We start from the raw sequence: 15,869 nt of genomic DNA, 5'->3' as shown, positions 1-15,869 counted from the left end.
ATTTTTGAAATGATCATACTATAATTTGGTCTGAGACGGCATAGTAGGTATATCTTCACAATTTAGTGTAGGACATTGATGTCTGTTTCATGCATCCTGACGCTTCTCAGAGTTTAACCAGGTCTCTAGGAGACTACGATTGTTTTGGTGAAAAACGAAGAATATCTACATAATTTTGAAAATTTGGATCAGAAGTGTCTTCAAGCTATTGGTTTCAACTCACTAATGAAGAATTCTAGTCTAAATAGATGTCCGTCCACCGTGTACATGATAACTATCGAACGGAATGTGCAAGAGAATGAAATGTTATTTTCTCAAAAATTAAAATAAATACCTATTTGATTGAATTGATATTTAAAAATTGGTGGCAAAATAGCGAAAAGAATGATATCTTAGTATCAGTCATCAGATTCTACTGCCTTTTTTTGTGTATATATAGGTGTTGCGAACCTACAGCAACATATGAAAACAGTTGCCGAATAAAAGTTCCCATGATATTTTGAATAAAAGATAAGTTCAGTCTAATAAGTTTTCGGATCTGAACATTTGGCGACCCCGACTATTATGGATACTAAGAAGAGACTCCAAAGAAATGGTGAAGGTTAGATGAAAGTTTATAACTAGAAATATCCCAAGAACTTTGGACAGCAAGTGGCAAGAAAATCAGATCGATAGAGTGCAATGAAGAAGAGACAGAAATGCCATCCTCTTCCAAAAAAACTCGTGATTTGACACAAATGAAATAAAAGCAAATAATGGAGAGAAAATTATGAAAAATAGTATTGAAAAGATTTTACTCAAAAAAGACAGATAATGAAGAAGTGAATTCAAAACCCAAAATTTAAAAACAGAACAATTTCTCCATACAAATAATGCATATAAGTCTGATCAAACCCTGTCCAATGAAGTTTCGGACCATATTGGACCATATTAGAAACTGGTCAACACAAAAACAATTATAATAGCATGATAAATGATGGCTTACAGACAATTTTTAACCAAATAAAAATAAAAATATCACAAAAAAGAAAACGATAAACAAATCAGATGCTCAAAAGATCAATCAAATGTAAAATGCTATTGCTATTGCTATTGAGTCAAAAGGGTGGTCATAATGACTCCGATGTTTCAATAATTGAAGACAGATCAATGAAAGATAATTCTGTAGACCTTACTCAGTGTCCTAATGTGGAAAAGAAAATTCCCTCAAAATGAAAAATGTTGTTTTAAATATCCATTAGCCAGATTCTGACTTGGGTTTTCTTAAATTCAAGTTTCTTGTGTGGTTATTCACCCAACTCTTCTCATGGAAAGGAAGCAGAAGGAATGTACGGTAATTAACAAACTTAAAGAATTAAAGAGCTGTTTGAACTTATCAAAGTTACATTGCTCCCTATAATTCTTACCCAACTACGCGAGATGAATTCTAAATGAGGAAATTAATCAGAAAGTATTTCCAAACAATCCCTAAACAAGCTCTCCATCGCAGATCCCATAATCGAGTCTCATAATTCCCCCTCCAAAACGATGAGACGCCTCCAAATAAAAGAAATGGATTGGGCTGACGTTTCCACCATCCCCTATTACTCCACGACGCGCTGCAAACCCCAGTTGCAATTCGTTAAACAGCTTTCATAAATGTCGTCCATAATGCTATGATTTACGCCGAAAACACAACGCACCAGAATACGGTGTTGGAAAGTGCTTTCAAATTTCATAAATCCCGATAATGGCAGCGGACACCGCTGTATTTTCCAGAGTTAATGGGCTTTCAAGCCGAACGAACTGAAATTTTTCATTATCTAGTCGGGAAAAACCTTTCAACTTCTTAGGAAGAAAACCCGATCAAAAATTATTACTGTGGGGTGAACCACTAGTCTTTCAAGAATTCGAATGATCAGAGAGAAAATTTTGCCGATAAAAAATGAAAGGGCGCTTAAAAGCTCCTGACTTCAAGTCAATGTTTTTCACATTTTTTTTTCGATCTTATTCTTGAATTTTCTGTGGTTTTGACGATGCTATCAACCTCAAAGTAATAAACATAGATAGGGAGAGAATATGTCATTTTCCGTAAGCCAATTTTGTCCCCAACATAATCTATCAAATTTGACATGAAACGCGCGGAAACGAAAACATATCAGTGATACGATATTTCACTCAATTCGCGAGTTTCTCCACAAAGAACGCACTTCATATGTCGCATAGTGAATTAACGTTTCATATTAACTCAAAATATATTGAAATAAATACCTAAATATATAAAAGATTCAAAAATAAACGCCAAACGACATGAAACAACCGATGACACTAGGTGAGCAAAAGTTGCCAAATCATGGATTTCAGCAGGTAGGTACAGAAAATAATAAATATTCTGCTTATTATAAATTCGACAATTAGGAAAAGTATCAGATCCAAATATTAAAATTTGAATATTTAATCGCGAATCACTCAAATAAATATATTCCATTCAATATAATATACATTCATAACTCATACCGATATAGTAAAATTGTCGATTTGAAAATATATCACAATCCGGCAATGTAATCTAACCATGTTGAGGACATGTAAAAATTGCGTATACTCCCTCTATTTATGTTGATTTCTCTATGGTCATCAGCAAGGCAAACCTTATCGTTAATTACAGATATTGTGACGAAAAAAAAAACGATTTGTTCGGAGAACGATCGTCCAAAAACCTCAATACATAACCTTTCTGGCAAATAGTTATTTAACATCTCATTTTTTGAGAGCTTTTTTTCAATATGAGTACTAGCCGTGACGTCCCTTGCGTTATACAATAAAATAGATGGTACACAATATGATCCCTGTGGAACACCTTAAAGTGTTGACTTACCACTAGTATGGGGTTGTTGGGTGTGGTTATCGTGACCAATGATATCCTTGAGTGTTCTGATAACGGTGTGAGCAACAGGATTATGATTGAGCGGCACTCCAGCTGTGGGGCTAAATACCCCCATGGGAGAGGGTTTGTTGGTTCCAGACACTATTCTCGCTTGGGAAATAGAAGACGGTGCATTTCCAGTCGCATTAGAGGTCATGAAACTTAGAACTACCAATCTGTCTCTGTGAACGACCATGAAGTCCAGGTCTGTTTTCCATATCCATTCTAGAAGAAATTTTATATTATTGAAATGGTTTTCGATTCGAAAGGGAGTGTTAAATAAAAAAAAACAGTCATAAGTTTCGAGAAATAAGAAATATGAACACAAGAATATATTTTTCATTCAAAGTATACCTAGATATTGCCGAAGGGGCTCCGCCCCTTGGACCCCAACACTATGCCGGTAGGTCCACTGGGTAAAAAATTTTTTCGGAGACCTTGTATCGCGAGCTGATTTTAGACGATCCACTCGGTATACTAGGCTGTTTCTAGGGGAGTATTCCCCATGACTTTTTTTCCTTAAACATACCGTTTCGCCTCTGTCCACATGAAAATATTTGATGCTAATAACTTTTCATTACGACAAATGGCTGGAAGAAAAGTGCCAAGCCTATTTCTGAGTAAAACAGAATTACTTCTTCCATCAGCAGAGGCTGGGCAATCATCAGATCAATCAAGAGAATGTGAGGAAAATCGAAGGTTTGGAAGCTTTTCTGGGGCCTGGAGACGATTTCGAGGGGGGTCTTATTCTTGTCATTTTTGCTCTAGATGGTCCCGTTTGGGCTGTGATTTAATGTCTCTATATACTACAATTCATAGTTGATTGGCTATATCTATATTAGAGTCACTCTGCTCTCCGAAAAAAAATTCGGACACCCTGGGATCGTCATCTGATTTTAGATCATCCACACGGTATACTCGTTGGTTGATTCTAGGAGGGGTAATCAATATGACTTTTTTATAATAAGTTGTATGTTATGTGAACTATGTGTATACAGAATCATCTGTTACTCATGTATCTAATTTTTCCTTTGAAAAGATTGAAAAAACACAATGTAGAGTAATATTTCTTCAACAAAAGCATTCGTGCGAGTGCAAAAATCCTCGTCTTCGACTCCGGTTTTTGTTGTCACCAGTACTCATGCTTCTTGTTGAAATATTACTTAGCATCGTGTTTTTTTATTTTTTTTCGGAAAAATTAGATGCCCATTTGATATTACTCAAAAAAAACTATTTTCATTTGATAAAACAATATTCGGTCAACGAACTTCTATGGATAAAACTTAACGTTAAATGCGTTCAGTATTCTCTTTCGAATCTGGCAAAATGTTTGAAACCATTAAAAACCCCTCTTGAACATCGTCGGTATAATGACCCTTTGTGTTACTTTTTTGTTCAGTTCATTGTGGAAGAAAAATTCCTGTAGGGGATTTATAACATTGAAAATTAAAAAGAACTCGTGTTTGGGATGTCTCGAACAGTTTGAAAGGAGTTGAAGATGCGAAATCCTCAGTAAATATTCGACGTCATTCTTTTTTCCAAAGTTAGAGCGGATTGTGTTGAGGCATTGGGCTAATTGCAAAATCGATAATGGCGCTTTTTGTAACTTCGGTTGAATTTTTCATTCCGATTCCACTTGATTCGTGAGGGTGGCTTCAATATTGAAGAGATGGATTAGGAAAGAACAGTTTGAATTTTCTGAGATGATTTTTGATTTAAGAATGTCAAAATAATAGTTTATTCGCCCTTTTTGACGAATATAATTTGTATATGATATATAAGTAACTATAAAAAAAAAAGAAAAAAATTATACAAAAAAAAAAAAATTAAATGAGACACTAATTGAATTGAAATAATCGATTTTGCTTGAACAGCATTTCTCAAATACGAGTGATTTCACTTGTTTTCTGAAGCTTTTGTGTCCCAAAACCTGCTGCCGATAGGCATCTGTCTGATAAGGCAGATAATTGAAAAGTTTAGCTCAGCTGTTTCACGGAAACTGCTCAAATTTTGTTGTACGAAGACTTGGAAATCAAAGAGTTTCTGATCTGGTATGATAATCATGTTAATTATTATAGCCTCAGAGCCAGACTTTTGTCTATTTTTCTTAGGAACATGACCTGACAAAATTCATATTGTACCTATATATTCTGATACGATTTCATCTTGTAGCAGTTTTCATTATAAATCTATAATGCGTTTTCTCTTACCTTGCGAAAGAAATCCAGCTTCGATCATTTTAGCCTCCATCAACAGTTTAGGCATCAACAAACAAAAGGCGATAACCAAATGAACAAAAGGAGCAGTTGGTCCCCCATGTTTGAACAGGCTACATCCTCCCCCCTCCGTCAATACTTCAGCGGGGGGTTCCTTGCTACACATTCCAATTTGACGACCCAGCTTGAAGCCATCGTTAGCAAGATTGCCAACCTGAAAAAAAAATCGAAATTTAAGGTTATCATCCCTATTATGTAATTCAGCCCTATACGCTCTATGATGACGTCACACACCGCCATTTTAGTTCTCCTGTCAGTGTTCGGAATCCAAACAAACAAATTGTCATTCAAATTAGTACGTTGGCGTTGAAGAAATTGGCTTATTTTGATAAATAGGATTATTTAAGGAACGACTTTACTATTAATTGATAGACAGAAGGAACGAGATTAATGCCAGTAAGTTCGAACTTGAAGTTCAACTAATAAACACAACTTTTTACAAAATTTGGGGCATGATACAGGATTCTAACTTACTGGTATTAACCTCGTTCCTTCTGTCTATCAATTAATACTGAAATCGTTCCTCAAATACTCTTATTTATGAAAGTAAGCCAATTCCTTCAATGACACCGTACTAATTTGAATGATAATTTATTTGTTTGGATTCCGAACACTGACAGGAGAACCAAAAATGGCGGTGTGTGACGTCACACTAATAGAGCGTATTCTGTAACTTCAAATCGAATAGAGATGGTATGAATCGAATAGAAATGCACTGGAATCGTTTCGTATTGGTATTCTGTAACTAAAGTGGAATTACTATGGATCTCAATTATTACGAATTACATTTGGCGATAGAAGAAGAATTCAATACAGAATTCCAAATTTGGCAACGATAGAAATTAAACATTTCGACTCCTCAGATTACGATCCGATTCGTTCGTTTCTATAAGAGAGTTACAGAATTGGATGCTTTAAGTATATTTCTCTAATTCTGTGGTTATTCCGTTCATTCTTCCACATCTTGTAGAACAAAATCGTGCGAGAATATATCAGAAACGCACAGTTTTCATGGTTGTATTTTATTATTCTATGTTGGCACTCCGAACTTTCCGCCACGGCTTTATCTGTCAATTCATCAAATTGCCTTAAAGAAATCAGTTCTGCCAACCAACATTTTTCAATGCAAAAATCACTAAATTATATTTATGGAAATATTTCATTAATTTCAATGAAAATGCAATGAATTAGAGAAAATAATGTATAATACTCGTACAGAAGGCTCATTCTACCACTCGTTCATTCCAAAACTCGCCACTTCGTGGCTCGTTTTTGAATTTTGAACTCGTGATAGAATATCAATGCCTTCTGCACTTGTATTATAAATAACTATTAGTATTGCGAACTTAAATTATGGAAAAAGCCAAATCCAACATAGTTGATCAACACCTATTTCTGAGATCCTTTAGACATATGAAATTATGATTACCTTATTGTTTTAATTAATAATATAGTTGGCATTACTGTTCAAGATAGCTACCGATTTAACAGCTGTCAAGTGATTTATTCTCAGTTTGGTTTGGTAATTCATCATGAATAGACTCACGCCTGAACAACGCTTGCAAATGGTGCAATTTTATTTCGAAAATAATGGTTCTGTGCGGAATACGTATCGCGCACTACGTCCATTTTATTTTGTTTAGCGATGAAGCGCACTTCTGGTTGAATGGCTACGTCAACAAACAAAACAGCCGCATTTGGAGTGAAGCTAATTCTCAAGTGTATGTCGAAACACCGTTACATCCAGAAAAACTGACTGTTTGGTGCGCTTTATGGGCTGGTGGAATCATTGGTCCGTACTTCTTCAAAAACGATGATGGCCAGAAGGTTACAGTCAATGGTGATCGGTAGAGAGCCATAATTACTAACTTTTTCATTCTGAATTGAACAACCATGATGTCCAGGAGCTGTGGTTCCAACAAGACGGCGCATCATGTCACACAGCTCGTGCCACAATCGATTTATTGAAAGACACGTTTGGTGACCGCCTAATTTCACGTTTTGGACCTGTGAATTGGCCTCCAAGATGTTGTGATTTAACACCGCTAGACTACTTTTTGTGGGGCTATGTAAAATCATTGGTCTATGCGGATAAGCCACAAACCCTTGACCATTTGAAAGACAACATTCGCCGTGTTATTGCCGATATACGGCCACAAATGTTGGAAAAAGTCATCGAAAATTGGACGTCCAGATTGGACTACATCCGAGCCAGCCGTGGCGATCATATGCCAGAAATCATATTTAAAATGTAATGCCACAAGATTATCTTGCGGATAAATAAAATTCATGTCAATCGAATAATCCATCGTTGTTTTATTGCAATTTAAAGTTCTATAGCTCTAAAAAAACACCTTCACTATTTTTTCATATTTTTCTCCAAAAAAATTAAACTTTGAATTGTATACATAAATAACAATAATATAAACAAATTTCAGAATATAATTTCACGTGGATTCTTCTTTTCAACCAGTCGTAATTCAGTACCTACAAGTTCTAACGTTAAACGTGCCTGTATCGTCTAAGCCTGCCTTTATGTGATCACTTAATTAGACAGTATGTTTTCAACCCTCTCTCTTAATTTACAACCATGTGGAGCTTGGAACACAGGTAGCTGGTCTGATTAAAATGTATTTATTCAGTTGATCGATCAAACATGGCAACCGCCTCGTGAGAGGTTACACACAAAGGCGATACACTAAACGAGACGTTTTTGCTGCCATTCCTAGATTAAGGTCTGTTCCAACGATTGCTGAGTTACGGAAGCTTTTATGTACAGTCCATTCAGGAATTATTGACATCGAAGTAGGCCATGAACGTCTAGTCGAGGCTTTATTTCTGGTTACAAAAATATTACTAAAAATTGCTATGGTTCATCATAGAAATAACCAGTTTAAATTATTTTCATCATTTTTGTATCCGAAAGATCCTGAATTTTCGAAATTACGATTATTACGCAGGGACGCATACAGTCATGATTTCATAAATTGAAATTTAGATTATATAACGTAAAAATATGGTGAAATGCTATCTCATTTCAAGGAAATCCAACGAAGAGATATCTATTCATTTAAAAGTCGCCCATGAAAGATCCCATTGAAGATCATTAAAATATGCATATTCCTTTTCACCAAAGGCTCTTTAAAAATTGTTGCATTACTGATGGACACTGGATACCAACCTGCTTGCAAAATTCTTATGAAATAACTCTTATGGATCATTTTAACTGTGGTGTCTAAACTGGTGAAGAAAACAGAAAAAACTGGTTGATAAATTTAAATAGTGTAGCTTAGTGAATGGAAGAGCCATATCATAATAAGACAGAAATAAAATTCAAAGAATCCATTTAGTATATGAAAAATTTTGACATCACAGTTGTACTGTTACTTTCAAAATTGGAACCAATTTATCAGCCGATGTGTAAATTGCTTTCTGAAGTCACTATTTATTGAAACTGTTCATGACATGAATGATTGATTTAACTTGTATGAAAAATATAGGTGCTATTTGTACTCGAGTTTTCTGTTTTTTATTGAAATGCTTTTATACTATTTTCTATTAAATTACATAAATTATTTTGCCCATAACAGCTTTAACTCACTCACTAAAAGCATTTTTGCATGAAATTATTTTTAATTTGTGAATTTTAAAATTTTATTGCATTCTATTATTATCTTCAAGTGGGTAAGAGGTGAAGAAATTCTTCAAGTTACTCTTCTGAATATATTTTTCTATTAAATACTCAGGAAAAATTCTATAAAGCAATTGGAATTTATTAGATTTTTGGATTACTCATTGAAGAACAAAAAACAGATGTAACAATACTTAATTTCAATATAGAATATAAATAAACTATAGATGCAATGCCAAGACTTTGTTTAGCAATCCAATAATAAAATAATTCTCTCTATAAGATTTATATAATCCTCGTGATCACCACTGTCAAAACAAAACATCCAGGTAAAAATCCAAATATCCAGTATTCAAAATAGTGCTCCTTCTACTTTTACCCTTTAATATACTTGAAAAACATTTTGTTTACTTTCTAGAGTCCACTGTTGAATAATGCTGGCATTTTCAAATAACCAAGTTTCCTCCAGATAAATGAATTTCACATTTTGTTGCAAATATTCTCTGTATTCACCATAAAATCGTTCTCAACTTATTATTATATTTTTCTGTTTATCAATAAGAATTTTCCTTTTATTAACTGTTTTGAACTTGTAACCAATTAAGTTTATGTAATGTTGTCTTTGATTGATTAAAATCCAGATGCTTTTTTTGGTCAAATTTCATCCAAGCTGATATATTGATTGCTTTTGGCTCGGCTTTTGGTAACAATCAAATCATTCAATGATTCTTTGAAGGTGAAATCGTATTGCACAGGTTTTCTTCCACTAATAATCCAGGTTGTAATGACTTGCCTTCTTCTTTTTTCAAACAGTACTGTGAGAAATACTCAAATTAACTAATCAATGTGTGTTTGAAATTGATACAACTTTTAAGTTTCAAAATTTCTTCGATCAAAACAAACTGAAATCTAACCTCCTGTCAATGACATTGCCAATGCCAACCCGAAATCTGCAATTCAAAATGTTACTGAATGAGCCAGTACCAACTTAATTTCGATTTTCCAAAGCCACCCGGGATGTCAATAATTCCTGAATGGACTGTACTTGATTCCATAGGTATTTGGCTGGTGAAATGGCGAAGATTGCTGGTAAGATAGGGGATTCATTTTGATGAATAGATGGATTATTGCGCAATGCTCGTGAATAGGTTTTAGTGCCTAAACTTTATGCTGTTATTATTGATGATTATCGATCACTTCCATTCTGTCAGTAATAATAATAAGAGAGCAAGATTCAGAGACTCCTAAAATATTGTTTTCTATGGAAAATAGGAGGTTTCATTTTAGACATTGAAAAATATTACTATATCTCAAGGAAAATCAATGGGTGTTTATTTCATTGTGACCAGGACTGTATACCATCAAGGATGAAAAACAGTCTTGTTGAAAATTTGAAAATAAACGTAGTTTATTGAAATAAAATAAAATAAAAATTGAAATTTTTAATGAAATATCTACCAATTATGACGATCAAAATCATTATATGTAATTCGGTAGCGCAATCCATTCACCGTAACTTTTTCCAAACCTCATTTTCGTATAGGTAATGTCTGATCTAATGGCTACAGCAGCAATATTGTCACTTGTCAGTTGTTTTGGAGCGACGCACACAGTTTCAATTCTTTACTGCTGCCCGAACAACTCAAATTTTTCCAGTGCTACATTGTCGTCCGAGAAGGTGCTACTCGACGCAGAAGTGTTTAATTTTGCAAACTGTGGCTGCAGAATTTTCACCATTTTTGTAGTGAATTTTAACACATAACGGGCCATCCAAAATGAAGCCTTATATTAGAAAATCCCTTGTATGGAATAACTTATTCAGTATACTTATAATATGTAGTTCTCTTCGAATTCCCCAAGTTTTGGTTTCAGAGGGTAATACTCAAATTGGGACTTTTGGGTTGTGTCCTTGGTGAATCTCTCTCTAGGGTTGCCCATTAACCAAAACTCGCTAAAATTGTACTTATTCAATTTTTATGGTTCGTAAAATAGGTCTTAATGGACCTCATCAAATAACCTCATAGAAAGCTCAAAGATCTTAAATCTTGCAAAATTGTGACTACTTTTTGTTTCCCAACCGAGTTACACGATACGGTATAGTTTTCTGCAGAAGAACAGGTTGTCCAACTATTAAAGGGTACATGTAACAATGGTGGTAATTCGATAGTATTGGAAAATTCAGTGATTCTAACCTTGGTCTAATTGGTTTTCCATCTGCCATTTTGCTTACTATACTGGTAAGCATCTTCAGAAGTTGCTATGTCGTACATTATTACTCGAAGCTGTATTTCTCCGATATGATAGACGGTTCTCTGCAGATGCGATATTTATACTCTCTTCACTGATGGAGGGGCGGAGCTATGGTGTTTATCCACTTTACTCCTGGAGATTTCGTTTTTGTAAGATTTATTGCTGGTAACCCGGCGGTGTGCTCTTTTGGTGTTTCTTCTCTTCTGTTGATGTTATTCGAATGTTTGTAATGTTTGTATATTTCAAAAGCTTTCATATTACTTCGCAAGTGGTAACTCTTGATATCTGACATGATTTATTTTCTCGTGAATAAGATGTTCTCAGTCGGAGGCTACCTTGTTATTGTGGAAAAGTTTACATCTGTACAATAAGAAGAAGCAATCATACGAGTATCGAGAGCTACTATCGGGGGTAAACATAGAAGCCATGGAAATATGCAAACATTCGAATAACATCAACAGAATTAACAGAAGAAAAGACCCATAAATAGTGCACACTGCCTGGTCACCAAAAATAGATCCTACAAAAACGAAATCTACCAGAAGTGGAAGGGTTGAACCTCATAGCTCCGCCTCTCCATTGGAGAGGGTATAAATATCGCATCTGGGGAAAATCATAGAATCATAATCTCTAGATCATAAAACCTAGAAACCTCTTCTAATTCTATCGAACAATCCGCTCGGAAAAGCCTTCAGCATTATATAATTGGCGAAAATTACATTTAACTCGAATTTTCAAAGAACCACATAGGCAATAAATATCCTTAATATGAAAATCAAAGCTATGAGAATGAACTGAATATTGCTATACAGATATTCAATCTAGATCTAGACTGCTAGGTAGTTGTATTAGAGACTGAATAGATCTCTGAGCAAGGTAGATCAGACCACTAGCTAAGATTCATTAAAAATGTAGCTCGTACTTAAAAATATCACAGCTGAAAATTTTAACTTGAATTGGCTTCTCCCATCAGTTTTTGACCGTTTTGTCTCTGAACTCACCTTGAAAACAGCACAGACTAAAAAGATTGGAAGCAATAAAACCACAGCTCCCAGAAGTCCAAGACTGCAGTTCAGCTCCAGATATGGAAGTGATATGTCGTCGGGCCAGTACAGGAAAGAGTATCCTGCAAACAAAACAAAAAATTGGATTTTGAATAGACAAAAGGGCGGATGTAGTAGGTGAGGTTGAAATATGCTGAAATTCTGACTGACATTCCTAGATGGCGTGCGCACGTCACTCGTTGGAAATACAACAAAAGGTACAGGTTCATTGTTCAAGTGACGTGCTTTGAGCCATGGAAAACAATAGTTTCATTCTGAAAAGGGATGGGGTGAATTCAAATCCGGTTTGTGAATAAATTCGAATTTTTATGCGCTACATATCGATGATTCGTATATTCGTATATAACTATACGAATCCTTTTGTTGTAGGTTAGTGGAAACTTGAAACAGGACGAAGAGAGAGAACGACTTTAGGTTCAAAATATACCAGAGTATGTATGCAGGCAATACAGGGTGCGCCACGGATAGCTGGTGTCAAAAATAAATGTAAAAAAAGGAATTTATTGGCCAAAAAGATAAATGTTGATTTTTAACGCTATATGTTTTGACTATTTCTCCAGTCAACAAAACCTTCTGTCCACTATGATTTTTGAAATGTGGGAGCGTTCCCTGGCTCACCCTGTATCATTACAATCGGTATCAAAAAGGCTCATTAATTGTTATGCTGACATTGATAAAAAATGTTTTCTTCAGAATATCTAATGAACGTCAAAAACGGAAATTGTGAAATACAATATGATTTCCAAAATTATAAAGAATTACATGTATGTATGTATGTATTACGTGTCCCAAATTCGTTGTCTACTGACGGGACCTCAGATTCATTATAAAATATACTATTGCTGCAAAAACTCAATTAATACAAAATTGTTTGCACTAGTTGCAAAATCCGAACGACACTACACTCTGGAGTGCACTATTATGATGAAGTGACAACCCCCATATTATCTACTCCAAAATCAATTTCCTGCAGCTTCGAGTGTTATCAAACCTTTATGGGAGCGCACTCAGGACTGGATGGGTTTTCCGATACAGGCGGCATCGGAAAATTGCATTTTCATCGATGAAAATCGATGTGGCGAGAACCGTTGTAACGGAAGAAGGAACTAACTTTATTATCACGATATAGCGATAGCAACCCAATTCGGTTATGAGGTAAATTGTAATCGAGGACGAGAAAATTGGTTTCTTCGGCGTCTCTCTCCCTGAAATTAGCATTATCCTGCTTCCTTCCAGTTGTCTGCTCATTAATTATCGTCTTGTAGTTGGATACTAACGTAATTGTTGAAGTTACGTGATTTTATCACAGAGGGTGAAGGATAATTTACCTCATAACGGTGATTTATAGCGATAACGTGCTTCAAACACTTTTTGTTCATCTGAGAAATGAACTTTAATGAGGGAGATAATTCGTTATTTCAGACTCTTTCACTGAAAGGAAAAGTTTGACTTAAATGATTTTAGTCAGCTTTTATACAACCAATTTGAATACATTCATTCTGACTTGAGAGAAAAACAAATCTTCTATAATCTTATATGATCCACTTTGCTGCCGACATATAATTTTTTTCGATTGCTTATAATGATATACATGTAAGATATTGTTTTTGCAAATTATTACAATTCTAAGAATCTTCATATTTTTCCTGTAGTGATAAATTAAAACAAAATTTGATAGCAATGGCATTTGTATGAATGGTTGGTTGCTATGGAAATTTATATGTCCATGATGATTAATTATAATAATAATAATAAGAGAGTTTATTCATGAAAATACATTCAATAAACTCTATGTATATAGTTTTACAACTTATGAAATATCTGATAGTTTTTTGGAAAAATATCGGATATAATTATATTATGGACAGTAAAAGCGACTTAGAAGTACTTACTCCTCTAGAAATAAGGAAGGTGGCAAAAAATATTGATTGCCAGAAAATGTCGAATGTTTTATTCGCATTGAGAATAATCACTTTGCTGCCTAGGCAGGAAAAGTAATACCTACTTTGCTGGTGAATATGTGTTTGCAAAATCAATATGTTTTGTCAATCAGGGAAAAACAATTATAATAACTCTCAGAAAAATGATGTCTAAGATATGAGATCTAAATTATTGATGTCAGTGAATTTATGAAAACACACTAAAATAGGATATTCACTGTGGTGGATTGTGATTAGCATACAGTCTTGATTTTAGTCAAGAGATTTATTATATCCTTAAGACCAGATCCCACTTCACATGAAAGTTTTTCGTTTTTCTTAGCATACAGCCAGTAGCTATGAATACATCTTCTAAATTACCAGCATTATTAAAATAGTTGATTAAATAACTCCTTCTCAAGCATTTCTCGATTTTATGCAACTGCATATCAAGTATCGTGTTAGATAGTTATTTGTGCTGTTTGCACCATCTTGATGATGGACCAGCCCAAATAACTATCTAACATATAGTCCATCATCGATATCAAGACAACCATTATCAAGTATCGTAATTATGAAGATTTCTTCACTTTATTTCTATATGTATTCCACTCACCCAGAAGTCTTTTGATTGCTTTAACAACAGTGTAGGCCTGGATGCCGCTTCCTAGAATTCCATACCAAACAGACCAGAGGTTGTTCAGGTGTATACCCGTGGACTTCTTCCTCTTGGACTGCGGGATCTTGGTCTGGACAGCTGAGGAGTTTTCAGAAGACTGTGGCGAAGGCGCTCTCTGACTGGCATTCATCTTGCTCTTCAAATAATCTATCTCATTTCTGCTTCCGTAGTTGGAACACGTGATCGGTGATGGTGACGACATTTTGGGCTACTTGACTTCAATCTCGCGTCTAATACATCTGGAAACAAAAAGAAAAATGAACTTTTATGTATGTAGGTAACTGACTCAATTTTATGTTAATACTTTGAAGGGAGAAGATGATGGCGAAGAATGAGAGGGAATCCTTCACTTTAGGTGATAGTTTGATTGGAGACAGATGAAAAAACACCAAAATTTTATACTTTTGTTCATTTTGAATAAAATTCAGAATAAAAGTTTTCATTTAATGTTTGGTGTGGTATTTATAATAATAGATTGGTTGGTTCGTACGTGTTACCAGTACCACCCTTATTGGGTGAGCTTCATTTGGATTTTCTTCAAAATATTTCACCTGTTTTGCTTGATGCAGCTGTTGATGTCGGAGGATATCCTTGGTACAGGAAGACTCGTCGCTCCAAATGATCTTATTCAAAAAATCTGGATCTGCATGATGTTCTCCAAAATTTGCCGGCAAAATTGAATTTCGTTGAGGTGAATAATTATGCGAGTAATATTTTCGCACGTAAACAATTGCCATTGTTCACTAAGTAATGCAACATCGAAGATTTCTCAACAGAATTGACAAACTTGATTTTGTCAGAAACGTACCCATTTGGATAAAAACAGTCATATCTTTTTTCTTTGAATAACAAATGACTTGTGTGATACCTCTTTGAAATCACTATAAAATAGACAATTTATTGGTGTAATGTGCAGCAGTAGCTCGGTACAATTTTTTTCCACTACGATGGGCTAAACTTCATGAACAAAATAATCCACTACCAAAATTTCCAATGAAAATATTTCTCATAGACCCCCTTCAAAATGTTCGGAGGATGTTTTTAATGCAAACGTTAAAATCATTCTTCAGCAATATTTTACTGAAAAAATTAACCAGAAAGATGTAAAATTGTACCAACCGTAAGGGCAAAACTATTGAAAGGGG

General features: G+C 34.7%; 1 protein-coding gene across 2 annotated transcripts in view; it reads right to left on the bottom strand.

The window, feature by feature from the left end:
- The window catches only part of LOC123681014 (protein tincar), a 78,792-nt gene that overhangs the window by 6,940 nt on the left and 55,983 nt on the right, over positions 1 to 15,869 (bottom strand). For both annotated transcript variants that reach the window (XM_045619176.1, XM_045619175.1), the window contains exons 2-5: positions 14,662 to 14,963; positions 12,064 to 12,188; positions 5,116 to 5,335; positions 2,858 to 3,130 (exon numbers count right to left, since the gene is read on the bottom strand). In XM_045619176.1, coding sequence (XP_045475132.1) covers positions 2,858 to 3,130; positions 5,116 to 5,335; positions 12,064 to 12,188; positions 14,662 to 14,926 — 883 coding nt within the window. In that variant the 5' untranslated portion in view covers positions 14,927 to 14,963. The remainder of the gene's footprint in view (positions 1 to 2,857; positions 3,131 to 5,115; positions 5,336 to 12,063; positions 12,189 to 14,661; positions 14,964 to 15,869) is intronic.

This window comes from Harmonia axyridis, chromosome 5 (assembly GCF_914767665.1).
Source record: "Harmonia axyridis chromosome 5, icHarAxyr1.1, whole genome shotgun sequence".
Classification (NCBI taxonomy): domain Eukaryota; kingdom Metazoa; phylum Arthropoda; class Insecta; order Coleoptera; family Coccinellidae; genus Harmonia; species Harmonia axyridis.
The sequence above is the reverse complement of the archived record's forward strand: the minus strand, read 5'-3'. Positions and strand labels throughout refer to the sequence as shown.